We start from the raw sequence: 16,297 nt of genomic DNA on the forward strand, positions 1-16,297 counted from the left end.
ACATGAAAAGGATAAACAAATGTATATAAAATGTATATTAAACTGCTGGACAGGTTTCTCTACATGTGTAAAGTGCTTCTAGAGTCACAAAAATTACCTCAAAGAGCAGTTAAAGTGAAAATGATGTCATCTCTTTGACAATAATTCTAAAAATTTGCTCTTTCTCTTACATTCTTTCATTTCTCTTACATGCTCAACCTCAACAAGTAATTATTTTATTTTATATATTTTTACATCAGTTTTCATTTTTGAAAATACAATGTATGCATTTTCATCTCGGTTATAGTCCCCATACAATTCCCACCCTGAGTTGACTTTTATAATTTATTTTAATGATTTTTTGGATGCACACAGAGCCATCTAACTCTTGCAGTGGTCTTCAAAGAGATAATAAAATCCGACTAGGAAAGAAAAAGTACAGATCATAATCACAAAGTAATATCAAGAACATGAGTAAAAATGTTGGGTTATCATGGTACCCTAATTTTGAAAATATAGAAAGCCATCTAGAATCCTGCATTATTTGCCTCATAGTACATTAGATCTCAATATTTTTGTTCCTTTAAATCACGTGCTCTAGAAAGACAAAAGTAACTTTCTTAGGATAATCTTAAATTAGTAAATGAGAACCAGCTAAAGGATGCCTTTATAGGTAAAACCACTTTAAAAATGTCCTTGATTTTTTTATTCAGTAAATATTTATGGAGTATCTATTACATGCCATACTAGCCACAGTGCTTTTTACACTAATAGTAAAATTACAATCGGCCAGAATCCAAGACTAGGCCCCTCTACACTAACTTCATTATAAATCCCTAATAACAAAGCACCAATGTACTGGTTGGCTCCTTCTGTAAAAAGCACAGATTCAAAACATTAAATTTTGTGTTGCCTATGGTAAAATAATCTGCATCTATTCAGGAATCCCTGCAAGGCAGGGCTGGGACTCCTCCACTGTGCCCACTGCCCAGGGACCTAGTCCATTTGTCCCTCCAGCCTCTCTCACTGCCTCTCTCACAGACACAAACCCTGTATTGACACACTCTAAGTAGATGTTGGACTGGTATAAAAACCTCATCCATCCTCACTGTATGCAGTACAGAAATCAAATTACACTGCAACTATTATTGCACAGATATTTTCTTCAAAAGAGTGACAGAAAAGAGTGGCGAAAAAAGTTACCCAAGTCTGAAAATTCCAGAACAGAAAGGAAACTGAAAATAACCCCCAAACAACAGCCAGCACGCTAACCTGATCGATTTCCATGAGTTTGGGGTAGGCGCCCGGCCATTCTATGGCGACCTTGACGATGTCCGCGGGGGGCGGCATGGTAAACCTTGAGAGCGTCCAAAGCCAGTGGAACTGGGGGCCTATGGCGTAGACAGCCGCACGTGTCTATACCTAATGAGGAATGACAAAAAGAGAAAGAAAAGTCGCTCAGAGCAGATGTAGGACGAATTTTGCTTCATCACTTCCTGTTTTCACTGGTGGTTTAGGTACAATAAACGGCTGAACGCAGAAGACACCCGGCGCCAAATGCACCACCAGCACAGCAGACTCCTGAGAGGCAAGAGAAGCAACAGGAAGGTGCTTGCACCCTAGAAGTACCATGGCCAGGAGACTCTGCCCCGCCAGACCTACTCACTCTGCTCTTCCGTGGGCACAAGCTCCCTTACCACCGGGTTCTGCTCCGATAGGTGCCCACGGTCTGAATGCGCTGGGCTCTGTCCAAAAGTGCACGTAACCCCCTCGTGCTTAACAGTCTCCGGAAGGACACATTGCCCAGGAAGTCATGGTCAGGAAGCAGCATTTCTTTAAAGTGTTCTTTCTGTGTGTCACAAATAGAGCTCCGTGCTATAGCAACCAGGATATCAAGAGGAAGGAGAAATGTCCCAAGGCTCACACACATGCACACACACGCTCCTTCCCCAAGGACAGTTCACACAATGCACCTTCCCATGAGGGAAGAAAATTGACTGAGGTGGATCATACAGCATTCAGAACTGACCTTGAATTCTCACTGGAATGAGAAGCATTGCTTACACTGAGGAAGTTAAGATTACTGTCGACTGCCTCTCCCAAACTAGTCCATTTCTTTTACTGTGACTTTCACTTAATATTTTTTGAATAGCCAAAACATATGATTAAAAACACCCATATGATTGAAAAAATTGAATGTGTGCTTTTACATATGTGTATATGTATGTTTGTGTGAAGATTCACTGTGTGGAAATTCCTTCCTCCCAAAGTTACATACACACCCAAAAGCCACTTTCATTCTTTATCCCTCCAGCTCTTTACTGTTAATATTTTTTTTTTTGGTATCCTGCCAGAATGTCTTCATGTATAAGACAAATACAAAAACAAATCCCCCCTTTTAATATATAAAAAGAAGCATTCTGTAGCCTGTTTGCTTGCTTGTAGATCTACTAAATCTTTCTAAATCATTGCTAACTGAATGTCCAGTTCTGATAACAGCTACACAGTCATTCTTTTATTGAATGTATCCTAGCTGATGGATGAGTCCCTGCTATAGGTCTTTCAGTCATTTCTTACCTTGGCTACAATAAAGACAGCTATAATGAATAACCCTATGCATGAGTCATTTTGCAAAACAAGTCCATTCTTACAATGATTTACATACGTTAAATTGCTAGGTTAAAGAACATATGCTTTTTAAATTTGATATGTATTTCCAAATATCCCTCTGTAGGTGCTGTATCCATCTACTCTCCCTGCAGCAAAGGATAAGGCTGTCTATTTACCCATAGACTCACCAACAGATTGAATTTTGCAAACTGGGCAAGTGAAAACAAGTTTTTCAATGTACTTTTAATCTGTATTTTCCTTACTGTTAGTGAGTCTGAAAAAGAGGCCAAGCCCCATGTTCACTTTTCTGTGAACTACAGGAACCCTTTTGCCCCTTTTCTATTGGGTTTGTGGTCTTTTTTTAGAAATTGATTTCTATATAAACATTCTAATCAAAAATGTGCATTTGGTTCTTTATCAGAGCAGGGTAGGTTTAGTCAGTTACTACCCACATCTCAGTAGCAGTTGGACATTATTGAGAAGATAAGAGATCACAAAGTTAATAATGGAAGCCTCAACACCGGTAGTTATATAAATAATTAACTTCACCAATGCTGACAAGTAAAGGAAATGAACCCAAACAAAACTGCTCTTCCTTTGGCCAAAGGTGATGAGTGAAGCCTGCTCTGTAGCTAATCAGTGCTCCTCCAGCAAGAACTAATCTACAAAGCAGTGGTTCAGTCACTCCTTCAACAAATAATGATTGATTTCTACTCTGTGTCAGGCTGTTCACCGTGCTGGGGACACAGCAGCAAATTTAGATGCTTCATTACATATGGAGAAAAATGAAGCAAAGAAATCTGGGAAAGCTTCCCTGAAGAAGATAGTACTAGAATAACGACCACTGAGAGGTGAAGAGGTGAGCTAAGATGATGTCTGGAGAAATGATGACCCAGGTCAAGGGGAAAACAGTTGCAATGTTGGTGGCAGGGTTATGCCTCATATGCTCTTGAAATAGCCAAGTGGTTGACACCAAGTAAGTAAGGCCAAGAGAAATAAGAGAATGAGTTCCAAGAAGGTTGTGTCATTACTTAGTAGGTCCATTCAAAGTATTCTTGAACCCCCTTGACATTCTGACTGTATCTCTCAGTTTGTGACTTCTAAGTAAGGATGTTGATGTCCATGCACAGCTATTCAAATTTTAAATTTAGAGTATGATTTCCTAAAGGGTCTTTTGGCAAACTGTACCCAGAACCATAAAAACTTTGTATTCCCTTTGAGTAATTTTACTTTTTTTTTAGGATAATAGCATCAAGAAATGAATTATTTATTTAGTCATGACAGTGCCAATTGCTGTTTTGTTTATAATTCCTAAAACTTGAAAAAACTGAATATTCAACAGCAAGGACTTGTTAAGTAATTATGGAATCTCATGTGCAAATACAAGCAGACAATCTGTACTAATCGGTACCAGAGCCACCTTCGTCATAGTTTGTACACTGTTATTCACCTGAGAATCCTAAGGACAATGTATTCTATCAGTACCACATCAATTCAAGATCCAGATTCAAATATACACTGTGAAGTAGAATTTCAGAAATAAGGCTCTAAAGTGAAATCAGACTATGTGACTATCAAGTAACACTATTCAAAACAAAGAAAACACCATCTTGGTGACCAAAAGAGTTGATAATAAAAATTTAAATGCATTTTCAGCACCCTCCTCCCACCTCAACACAAAATAGTCTAGAGTTACACATATCGAGTTCACCTAACCTTCCAGGAATCAAAGGCCAAGCATGCTTTCCTCCCATTTAACTGGTATTTCTTTCTCAAAGACTGTTCTGACAAAACCTGCTGAACAGGTGAGAATACAATATGTGGTTCTCCCTGCAGCTCCATGGAGAATAAGATAGGAGTGTGTATAAAGCAGCCATTGAGAGCGAAGAGGCTGGGGGCTTCCCCTCGAGACTTCATTTAACTAAGATCAATTAGACCTCATCAGTTTTTCCCACATTCAAACAGCATGGACAGGGTGCAGCCAGGCTCCCCTGGGTGGAGGCAGGTGCACAACTGCAGAATGAATAATCTGTTCCACAACATGATCCTCAGAAGTACCACATTTTATTCTCTTGACTTTATATTTCTATGAAGACAGTTCTCATGGCTTCTCTTTAGTCAGTGTTGTTCTGTTGAAATTTAAGGAAGGAAGTTTCTAGTTCAGGTTTTCTCACCCTTGGCCCATAAGTATTTGGGGCCATTGTCCTTTGTTCGGGGCTGTCTGGTGCACTACAGGAGGATCAGCAGCACCACTGGTCTCTAATCATTAGACATCAAGACCTTCCCCTCAATCTTGCAGAAATGTCTCTAGATATTGCCAGAGGTCATCTGAAGGGCAAAGTACACTGATTAAATTGTGAGTTAGCATCAATTCAAGATCCAGATTTATTAATAATGAAAAGTAAGCCATCATGTGGGGTCATATATAACCAAAGTGGAAATATATCTTTAAATGTTCAATCAAGAAATCCAATCTCTAGGTATTCTTTCCTTACCCCAGCACAGGATTCAGGGCACTGACTTTTTCTCAGCTTCTTCCCATTCACCTGAATCAACCTAGACACAGGATGCACATCCCACTCGCAGTTATATCACCAGGGCATTTCATACATAAGGTAGTCTGCTGAACACAACCTCTCCACCACCATCTCATTAGAACTACTGCAGTAAAACTGATTCCAGTATTGTCAGAATCACTCAAGTAAGTACCCAAAATTTCCCAGTAAACACAGGCTATGTGAATTTGTGTAGACAGTCTGATATAGTAATTCTTACGCAAACTAAAATTTAAAAATCAGTGAAGGGAGAAACAAAAGAAGTCTCAGAAACTGGCTAGACATTCCAACCATCTTGGAATGTGACTTTCCAAGGTGACTATCAAGACCCTGGAAGCAACTAGGGGATTGGATAGAGATTTCTGCAATCTTCCTTCTTGCCTGCTGGATTTACTTTACTCCATTTTTAATACTAAGATTCAGTAATCTTACGTTCATTAAATGGCTTATTTAGGTGAATTAAATGAAATCAAAGGGTCTACTTGGGAATTAGTTTCTAAAGACAGCATCTCAGATGTGACTCCCAAATCTCTGAGCAAGTTGAAATTTTCTTATTCTGCTGAGTGTCTCCTTCTTAACTTTGGGTCACGTTTTCCAAAAAAACAAAGAGAAATCACTCTTGGTTCCCATTTAGAAGTTTATCTCTATATACTGTTCGATGCCCAAAGTTCAACATGTCTCTGTGTTTGAAGCTTACCTCACCTAAGACTTTTAAAACTCTGTTACATTCCCACTTGCTTTCCAGGAAGTATGATTAGCTCTTGGGCTTGGGATTTGAGTCAAATCAAGTCCAAATACTTGATAATTTATTTTTCCCCTGAATTTTTTTTAAAGATGTATTTATTTATTTATGCACGCACTGGGTACAGTCAGAAGTGAGGGAGGGTTCTCTCTCTGCAGGGAGCAGAACAAGCAGACTGACAAAGTACACTGCTGAGGGGAGCAGCAGGCATGGCAGGAGAGGTCTGCGCCATGTGGGACCCTTGCAGGTTGCCTGGGATCAAACCAGTGCTGCAGAGGTTGTGGGCAGCTTGGCAGCCCAGCGCTCAACCACTGGGCCACCGGGGAGGCCCTCCCCCTGAATTTCTTATATAATTTTAGCTCTGGGTCTTTTTGCAATGTTTTTAAAACATTTTATACTATTTCTACCATTTTCATTACACCTGTAAACCATATTGAGATAAAATATATCAAGTCCATAAGAATGCTTTTATATGGACATGTATATAGAGAATACTAATGTGCTTGCCCCAGTGAAATATGTACTCTCCCTAAATGTACTGAAAGAGCCTGACAGATTGGCCAGTGGAGGCAAAAGGGGAGATCAAAGGGAGAGAAATGTTGAATACCTGGAGAAAGTATATGTTTCAACTCCTCTGTCCCTTCCTTCCTCCCCAGAAAGCTTTTCTCTGCCTCACTGGTCATCATTATCTACTGGTGACAGAAAGTAGGTTTGTAGTTATTATAATGATAATAGAGATGGAGCTGCTAGTCCCATATTTTAAAGATTGAAAGATCCCTGATAGAAAAAGAAACAGACAATTTCCTTTTGCATTTAGGTTAGGTAAAGAGGGAAATAACCTTTGAACACCCCACTAAAAGCAATCATTCATTTATTCTCTCTGTGCTATGTATAGGAGGGGGACTATCTTTTCCACAACTCCCTTAGGCTCTGTACCTGGGGACTGCAAATTAAATGAACAAACAGGGGCCTCCCTGGTGGCGCAGCAGGTTGTGCTCTGTGCTGTGAAGCTGTCCTCAGCCTCTGCAGTACCGGTTTGATCACCACCAGCTGGGGAGAATCCCACATGGTGTGGCAGACCTCTCCTGTCAGCCCCACTGTTCCCCTCAGCAGTGTATTTCTGTCATCTGCCTGTTCTGTTCCCCACTCTGTCTCTGGTGAATCCTCTCACCCTCCCGCACCTCTGGTCTGGTCCCCAGCTCTTGCATAAAATGAAATAAATATTTTTAAAAAATAAAATGAACAAACAAAAGATTAAGAGAAAGGGAAAAAAACATTATTCACACATACACTTTCACACATGCACTGTACATATATGCAGGAGAACTCAGTAATGAGAAACTCAAAGGGATGGTTAGAATTCAGAATTTACATGTCATCTTAACAAAGTGATAAAGAATAGAGAAGAGAGGCTAGACAAGGGAAAAGGGATTTGGAGCTACTGGAGGATATAAATTATTTGAAAGGTGACTAGAAATATATGGTAAAAAAAGGATGTTAGTAAGGTTTGTCCTGCAGTCTCAAATCTTCAGGTATTAAGAGTTGTGTCTGGAGGAGTTCTCTTCCTGCTTTGGAAGAGAATGACACTTTTACAATTGGAAATTTCCTTTTTAAATGTAAATTCTCTTTTCAGAAGGGAAATTTATGTACAGCTTTTCAATAGAGGGAGAAGGGCAGAGAGCTTCCTCCTGTGTTAACTATTTCTTAATTGCCTTTGCAAAACAATCCTTAATGCAAGTGGTATATTTTACTGTACTATCTCCTTATCTTCAACTACTCAGTTTTCCTTGAGCTCTCTAACTTTCACCTTTGGGGACACTGCCTTTCATAAATCACTATAGTCTCATGAAAGGCCACTGGAAACAGACTTGGATAAAAGTTTTATTCTTCTCTTCTTATTTCAAATGACTGATTAACATCTCAATACCATTACTATATAGACCAAAGAATAAGGGACAGGCACTGTCACTCTGACATTATTTGGGGTATTGTGGTCACCCAGGCTTGCTGGGCCCTGTCTTTGTTTTGTTTCTCAAACATGTATCAGGGAAGGACAGCGATCTCTCCCAGTCACACAGATAAAACTGCCAGGGAAGACCATGGGAGCAAGAATGTGTGCCTCCTGCCTAGAGGATGCTAGTGGATCTGTACATGATGTGATGTCACTTTAGACTCTCAGGGTGATTGCCACCCTGAGAACAACAGTACCAAGGAAAAACTACAGCTTCAGGAATGAGGACTGCTATGCAAGGCATAAACATTCTGAAGAAAGTGAGGAAAAGAGAAAACTGAATCAAAGGTGGATGCCATATACTACACTGCATAAAAATATACACATATGCTGTTGACAAAAGCCTCCTCTGGTCTTCTGAGTAATAACACGGCCCTTGCAGGTGGGGAAGTATGGCTTACGATATGATCAAACTTGGAGAGAAAACTCTTTGTTCTCATATTACCTTGAACAAGTACAGAGAGCATACGACAGCTGGCAGAAAGGGACACAGGCAGGACTGAGAGCGCACTGGGCTGGGCAATGAGGCACACGCTACTCTTTTCCCCAGTCCTGCAAGACAGGTAGCACCATATTCACTAAGGGAATGAGAACACTAAATGTCAGTGAGTTTGAATAATATCTTCCCTATATACATATGTATATATGTATTAACCTTAACCTCTAGTACCTAAACAAGTGACATTATTTGGAGATTAAGCCTTTAAGGAGGTTATTAAATTACAAGGAGGCCCCCTAGCATGAACCTTAGTCCAATCTGACTGGTGTCCTTATAGAGAGAGAAATTCTGGACACAGCCAGATACAGAGTTATGGCAGCTCTAACAAACTAATATAACAAAACTAAAGATAGAAAAGAAGCTTAAACTTCTGCATTCCAAAAAATACCCTAAAAATTTAAGGACAAATAACAGTCTGAGAAAATATATGCAATAATCATGGCCCAACTTGGCATAAGCATCCTTAATAATGACGTTTTATAATTACAGGGGAAAAACAACTGGACAACCTATAGAAAGTAAAAGAGACAAAGTAATCCACCCAAGAGTTAATGTATGATCTATAAATATCCAAAAAGTTCAACCCATAAAAGTAATGAGAGAAATGCAAATTTAAATAACAAAACATATCTTTTTGGTCTATCATACTGATAAGAAATAAATGCTTAATGACTGGTGATAATGTAAGCAAAATAATGTTTTCATATATTGTTAACAACAACAACAAAAAAGACAAAACAAAAGCTATTTAAAAATAAAAAATAATTAATTTTAGAATTTAGGGTAATAAATTTGACCATTAGAATTTCTGTTCTCAGGAAACCACTGAAGCAGAGCTTCATAACCACAACATAAATGACACTGTGGGCCAGATAAATTCTTTGTTACTGGGGTCATTCTGGGGACCATAGGGTACAGCATCCACAGCTTCTACTCACTAGATGCCAGTAGCACTGTCCCCCTGGAAACAACCAAAACATGTCTCCAGACATTGGCAAATATCCCCTCAGGGCCAAAATTACCCTTTCTCTTTGAGAACAAGGGTACTAAGGCAGCTGATACTAACCTAGCATTAAAAAAGACACAGAACAGACCAACTTCACAAAGAAGGTATTAATAGTCAAATAAAATATTTTAACTACCAAACAGTGAGATCAGATGTAGAGCAATAATCAATTGAAAACCAATAGGAAAGGGATCCAACCTAAAAACATGAATAGTTTGATAGCACTAGAACATAAATTATCCCAGCACTTTTGCTCATACACAGCTCTAGGCAACTTGTATAACTTTGAATCTTGTCAGTCCAGCGAGCTTTTCCATCTGTTTTTCAGGTAGCAGGTGCTCTGCCACTGGCTGCTTAGCCAAGAGGAGGCATGTGATGAGACCAGGTCAATGGCAACATGCATCTCCCAACCAAGGGGACTGAACCAAGTAACAGACACATGATGCCAGCAAATTGATTTCTGTGGCTTGACCTTTGAAGTCTGGGAATAAATAATTATCTCTGGCCAAGGTTGTCAAGTTGAGCCACCTGCACTAGGAAGGAATGAGGCAGGAGAAGCAAAAACGTGAGTGAGATAGTTCTTTGAGCTATCCTAATAGTCTTCCTGGATAACATGATCCCATATATTTCCCAGTATGCCAAGTGAATTTGAGTTAGATTTCTGTCACTTGTAAATGAAAAACTCCTAGTACATCAACCTACCAAATCTTTTTACTACCCTTAGCTGCTAATCTTGCCATTCCTTTGAGAGACAATAGGCAAGCAATACACACACAAAATTTATATACTTTAACATAGCAGTTAAACGGCAATGAAATTTTGCTCTTCAGTTCTGGAGACCATATACCTGTGTTTGCATACTTCTGACAGAACTCTCAATGCCTTTCCTCTCCTGAACTGCTAACAGAAGTCATACATGCATTTCAGAAACCAGTTTTAGTCCAACATTTCCCAAACAATACCATTTCTTTGAAATATTAATGCAATGCAATCAAATAAAAATACCATGCAATGCACTCAAAGTCAAATCTCCTGTAAAACACAGAATGGAGTAATAGTTAATAACAGTAAATTAGTTCAGATACTATATACTTTTTATAACAACCTCTGACATATGTACCATTAATAAACCATTTCACAGACAAGGAAACTGAGATACAGCAACATTAAGTAATGTGCCCAAAGAAATCACATCCACATATGGAGTCCAGACAAAACTCAGTCCACATCTGCCTGACTCCATATTTTTAATTCCATGGTTTTAATCACTATACCATACTCTGAAATTTTTAATATAATGTATGTGTGCTGTGAAATTTCCATGGATAATATACAATATTTCCCCAACTGTTATCTGTCCAGAAAGCTTCCCCCCACCCGCACCGAGTACCCTGCAGCATTGGTTTCTCATGAGGCATACTTGGAGAAATGATGCTTTGAAAGCATTTGCCTCCTCTATTGCTCAGGGGAAAAGAATTGCTGAACAGTGTTGGCCAGAAATGTAGTGGGAAGCGGCAGAGAATACTCTTTCCTTAGTCCCATACTGAATTATTATCACCTGTGTCTATGGGATTATCTCCAGAAAAGCAGCCCAATTCTCCTGAATAACTCTTTCCAATTCACACAGGACAGTAAAAATTCAATTAACTACAGCTTCTGCTGTGCAAACTAGCAGAAGATAAATAGCAAAAGAAACAGAATATTGTTTGAATCTGAATATCTCCTCCTGCTTTCAATCTTTGGATGGTGACTCAGGGACCTATAAGCACAAAAACCTCCTCCAGGCAGGTCTCATCCTGCTTCCAAGCACATCCTTGAACCCTTCCCCACCAACAGCATCCCATCCCCACATGCACACGCAAGATTGCAAGTCAGACATAGTGAATAGGTTTCCCTTAAGATTATCACAGTCTTTTTGATGTGGCTGCTGGCAGCACTGCTTAAAGAATGCAGCTCCCAAACCAGCAGGGTCAATATCACTCTCCAAGTATGTCATGGTCTACTGAGTGAAGAGGGCAATGGAGACAAATGTTGGCATCTTTTTCCTCATCAAACGTTTTCTAAGCATGCCAAATTCTTGTGCCTTCCACCTTAATGTTCCCTCTACCTTGAATGCCTTTTCCTCTCTCCTTGGGTTGTCCTCAAAAATTGTCACCTAGACTTAAAAGTCAATCTCACCTGCCAGCTCATGTGAGAAATTTCCGTGACCCCATAGCCTCCAAAGCTAAAAGTAACTGTCCTGAGGTGTGTCTTCTCAGGTGCCGACAATGCACCCACTGGAGCATCTTGGCATAATGCATGTTATTAGTTCACGTGAGATCACCAAGGGGAATAAGGTCATATGCCTTATTCACCACTACACCTTCAGTTCTGACAGAATGACAGGGCTTAGTAAATAGTTTTCAGATATATGAATGAATTAGTGAATCATTCTTTCCTTAAAAGCAAATTCAGAGATTAAAAAAATGTGAAGGATTATTCAAACCAGTGATACATTTTTAAAATCCAGAATTCCTGGGCCTCCCTGGTGGCGCAAGGGGTTAAGCACCACACTATGAAGCAATACACAGCCTCTGCAGCACGAGTTCGACCCCTGGCAGGCCAGAGAGAAACCCACATGGCGCAGCAGACCTCTCCTGACTCACCCGCTGCTCCTCTCAGCAGTGTATTTCAGTCAGTCTGCCTGTTCTGGTCCCCACTCTGTCTCTGGTGTGTCCTCTCACCCCCCACATCTCTGGCCTGTGCCCCAGCTCTTATATGCATAAATAAATAAATCTTAAAAAATAAATAAACAAATAAATAAAATAAAACCCAGAATTCCTTGTACAGAATAGCTCCAGGCACTTCTTTGAGCAGCAGCTATTCATCTGCCCCATTGGACAGAAATGGAAATGTAGGTGCTCAGAGGTATGAGCAAGGCCAATTCCGATTCATTGTCCTCCTGAAGAAATTCTGTCAAAAACAAGATGAGACTTGGGCCTCCCCGCTGGCGCAGCGGTTGAGCGCTGAGCTGGGAAGCTACCCTCAGCCTCTGCAGCGCCATTTAGATCCCCAGCTGCTTCCAGGCCATGGGAGGGAGGGTTGCAGACCTCTCCTGCCGCCTGCTGCTCCCCTCAGCTGTGTACTTCAGTCTGCCTGCTCTGCTCCCCGATCTGGCTCTTGTGAATTCTCTCACCCTCCCGTGCTTCTGACTGTACCCAGTGCTTGTATAAATAAATAAAAATAAATCTCTAAAAAAAAAAGAATACATTCAAATTACTATGTAAGATTCCATTTTAAAAAAAACAAACAAAATGAGACTTAACCTGAGCTGCTGGTTCTTCCCTTTACTCTGGGCTCTCACACTTTGGGAATCAGCATCTCAACTGGAAAGTGCATTATTTTACAAACTTATGCACACACTTCCTCACTTGGTTCTGGTTTTTGGATATTTGCTTTTCAAATTCCTTTTCAGCTACTATAATGCCAGTAATGGCTCCCCTCCTTAACCCTCCCCTACTCCTCCTGTCCTCCCCTCCTCCCTGCAAGCTCTGTCACTGGGTGATGTGTGCTCACATTCCCCAGTGGAGGAGGAAAGGCTCAGGCCCAGTTCCCTATCTCAGAATCCAGACTCCAGGCCACAGGAAATGCTGGAACCTTTCCAGCATTGAAAGTCAGGCACTCAAAGTTTCCAAACCTACTGATCAAAAAACAATATGTGAAACGTCTTTCTCCCTCTCTCCCCAGCAACAACAGAACTCTAAAGGCAACATTAGAAAATTCAATTGCATTAGATCAACAGTGAAGGCCTCCTGCAAAAGGGGGATGGGAGGGAGTTACTTTCTGTGCTTCCACAGGCTTCCACCTGACAACTCAGCACTGAATTAGTCATTCCTGGAGGCAATGCAACACAGGGCTTGGCCACACTCACTCAGGATGGCATTAATCTCTGCCTTTTTCTCCCACTTCAGGTCCTTTAGATTCATTCTCCAGATGAGAGCAGACCTGTGACAGCATTTGAGGTCAGATATATATCCAGGCCTTAATCTCAGTTCTGCCATGTCCACTGTGCTGTCTCTTTGGAGAAGTTACATTACATTCTAATCCTCAATGTCCTCATTTGTACAACTGGAACAGTAGAAATATTCTAAGATTAATCTAAAGACTAAACATAGAGGGTCTCCCTGGTGGCACAGGGGTTAAATTCAGCACTACCAAGCTATCACCACCCACTGTAGCAAGAGTTTGATCCCACAACAGACCTCTCCTGTCTTGCCCACTACTCCCCTCAGCAGAGTATTTCAGTATATCTGCCTGTTCTGTTCCCCATCCTGTCTCTGGTGAATCCTCTCATCCCCGCACCTCTGTCCTACATCTCAGTTTTTGTGTGCATAAATAAAAGACAAAACATATAAAGCAATTAGAACAGAGCCTGCTTTGGATTATAACTATAATTGCTATTATTATTACTAATTTATCAGGTATGGGTAACTAGATCAATAACACCATGTCTGTAGTCTCATCTATTGAAGCACACAGAGATCCCATCACACTGTAACTCTTTCTCTTTTGCATCAAATAAAAATAGGTAACCTCCTATGCAAATAGAGAGGAAAGGACAAATGATTCTGAAGTCCGGGGGATTTCATGTATTTGAACGCATTTTTTTTTTTCTGGGTTTTAAAAGATGGGTGGAAGTTTCAAGATGAACAACCAGATTAGGGAACTGGAAGAGGAAGGTGCAGGAGGTCACAGAGGAATCACCTGAGTGGCTAACCTGGATGGAACAGAAGAAGACCTATTTTCTATTCTGAGCACAAACTCAAGTCTCTCAGGAAAATTAACTGAATATGAGGAGGTGACCAGGATTCAACCTCTAAATCCTTCTTACCAAGCAGTGAATTTGCTCTTTAGTTATAAGAAGTCTTTAAAGAAGGGCTAAAGGATTCTCTGCAATTCAGAAAGTAGACTGCTCCATTACTACTGCACATTTTCTCCAGTTGTGCATCCTTCCAGCCTCACAGAGTGATTACTTCTCTCATAATCCTGAGGGACAGATGCATCAGGCCAGCTCATTCACTGACTTTCTGACCTATCCTCCAAGAATGTAGGCCTAAAATGCTGTGCCCCCATCTCCCCCAGCAGGTTGACAGAGGAGAGAGACAAGATTCATCTGCTGAGCTCTGCTTGGCAGTCCTGAGCCCAGAAGCACCCAGAGGTGTGGTTTTATTGGGGTTATAGTGGTTTGGGGGGAAATAAGGCCCAGTGGCCAAAGATTACCAGCTCTACTCTTAGGCATTGTGTCCTAACTCCGAACAGAAGAAAATCAAAATATTTCTCAGGAAAGATTCATTAGAAAAAGGAATTTTCACATTTTCAGGGCTTTAGATAGGTTATCTCCTAGTTATTAAGCACTATTAAGCACGGTACCACACTGATAGCAAGACAAAAGGAAAAATCATAAAATTGTTTCCCTTTTATCTCTTTCACATTAGGAGGCTCTGTCAAAACTCTGAACTGTGTGATAGAAATCGCTTCCTGCTGCTGTTTATCTGGGTTCCCTCCCTAGCTTGCTGCAATCTGCCTTAAGATAAAATACCATCAGGACACATGCTATATTCATGGACACAAACACCAAGGTAATAGTGGATCCATTGGGCCAGTGTTCACTGTAGAAAAACCCAAGGATAATTCCTCCATAGATATGCATATGAAATCAGGAATACCTTACCACATTTAAAAATATAAAAACATATTAGTCACTTTCCCTATTACAATATACTTTGTCTTGCTACAAAAAAAGGTCAGGTATTATAAATCTTTGTGGAACATTTGAGTTCCGGTGACAGATCTGGTAATAGGGTCAGATTCTAGGACCTAATTATCTGAGGCATGAATTTCATAAATGAGGTCAAAGAAAACCAAATTTCATTTGACACCTCAGAATCTTATTTTTTTTTTTCAGTTTTTCAAATCAGAGTTTACTGCTCCAAATTTTATAGAGGAAAAATGGCATAAGGGACAAATTTCAGACTCAGACAGACCTGTATTTGACAGAGAAAGTAGCTGATGTTTTAAATCAGGTACAATACTACCAGATTTGCATTTCACCTTACTTTACAGGGAAAACAGATTGGAATGGGGCAAGGTAGGAATAGTGCAGCTGGACAAGAAAGCAGTTGAGGTGAGTGGGATGGTGGCCTTGGAGTTAGAGGAGAAAGTGAAGGATTTATGAGTTATTTAAAAAAAAATAGTAACAGGATAAACATAAACTGGCTACTGGGAAAGAGGGAAAAGCTGGAGTCAAGCATGACCCAGGATTCTGGTTCCTATAACAGTATAGACTATGATGTCTTTTGCTACACTGGCACCACTCCAAATAAAAGATGCACTCCCAGTGAATTTATTGGTTACAGTCAATGGGTATATGGGTTCATTTGGAGAAACCAGTGGTCAAATCCATGCCACTAATACAAGAGCTAGTCCTCTCACTCACCTCTTTTTTATAGCGTATTTGCCTTACTGCAGATTACATCAAAATTCATGGTCACCTCCTTCTTATTAAATTGGGAAGCTGTAAAGGACAGCAGTCACTGCCACAGATTGGACTCAGATTGCATGTTTTCTAGTTATAGTTTTGCTGCCTTCCAACCCCATGTATTTGAGAGAATTGTTCTCTGTAACTCAGTTTATTCAACTGTGAAATGGGAAACAAAGTGCCTCATCTGCAGTTTTCATGAGGTGAGTACTAAGATGATGACAGTAATAGCTAACAATTGCAGAACACACTATGTGTCCTGTTAAACAGTTCACATATACTAACTCATGGTATCCAACAGCCCTATGATGTAGGCACTGCTATAATTCCTATTTTAAAAATGAGGAAATAGAGTCACTGATGAAACCAGCCACTAAC

General features: G+C 40.3%; 1 protein-coding gene across 2 annotated transcripts in view; it reads right to left on the reverse strand.

Moving 5' to 3' along the window:
- Window positions 1-16,297, reverse strand: part of ELMO1 (engulfment and cell motility 1) — a gene marked incomplete at both ends in the record, with an annotated part of 519,094 nt that overhangs the window by 414,041 nt on the left and 88,756 nt on the right. Inside the window, one exon of one of the 2 annotated variants that reach the window (XM_084229578.1) lies at window positions 1,252-1,401. In XM_084229578.1, the coding sequence (XP_084085704.1) occupies window positions 1,252-1,329 (78 nt within the window). Of the gene's footprint in view, window positions 1-1,251; window positions 1,402-16,297 lie in introns of those variants that run through there. The other variant, XM_084229579.1, reaches the window with a different exon arrangement.

Source organism: Talpa europaea, assembly GCF_964194135.1.
Source record: "Talpa europaea genome assembly, chromosome: 3".
Classification (NCBI taxonomy): Eukaryota; Metazoa; Chordata; class Mammalia; order Eulipotyphla; family Talpidae; genus Talpa; species Talpa europaea.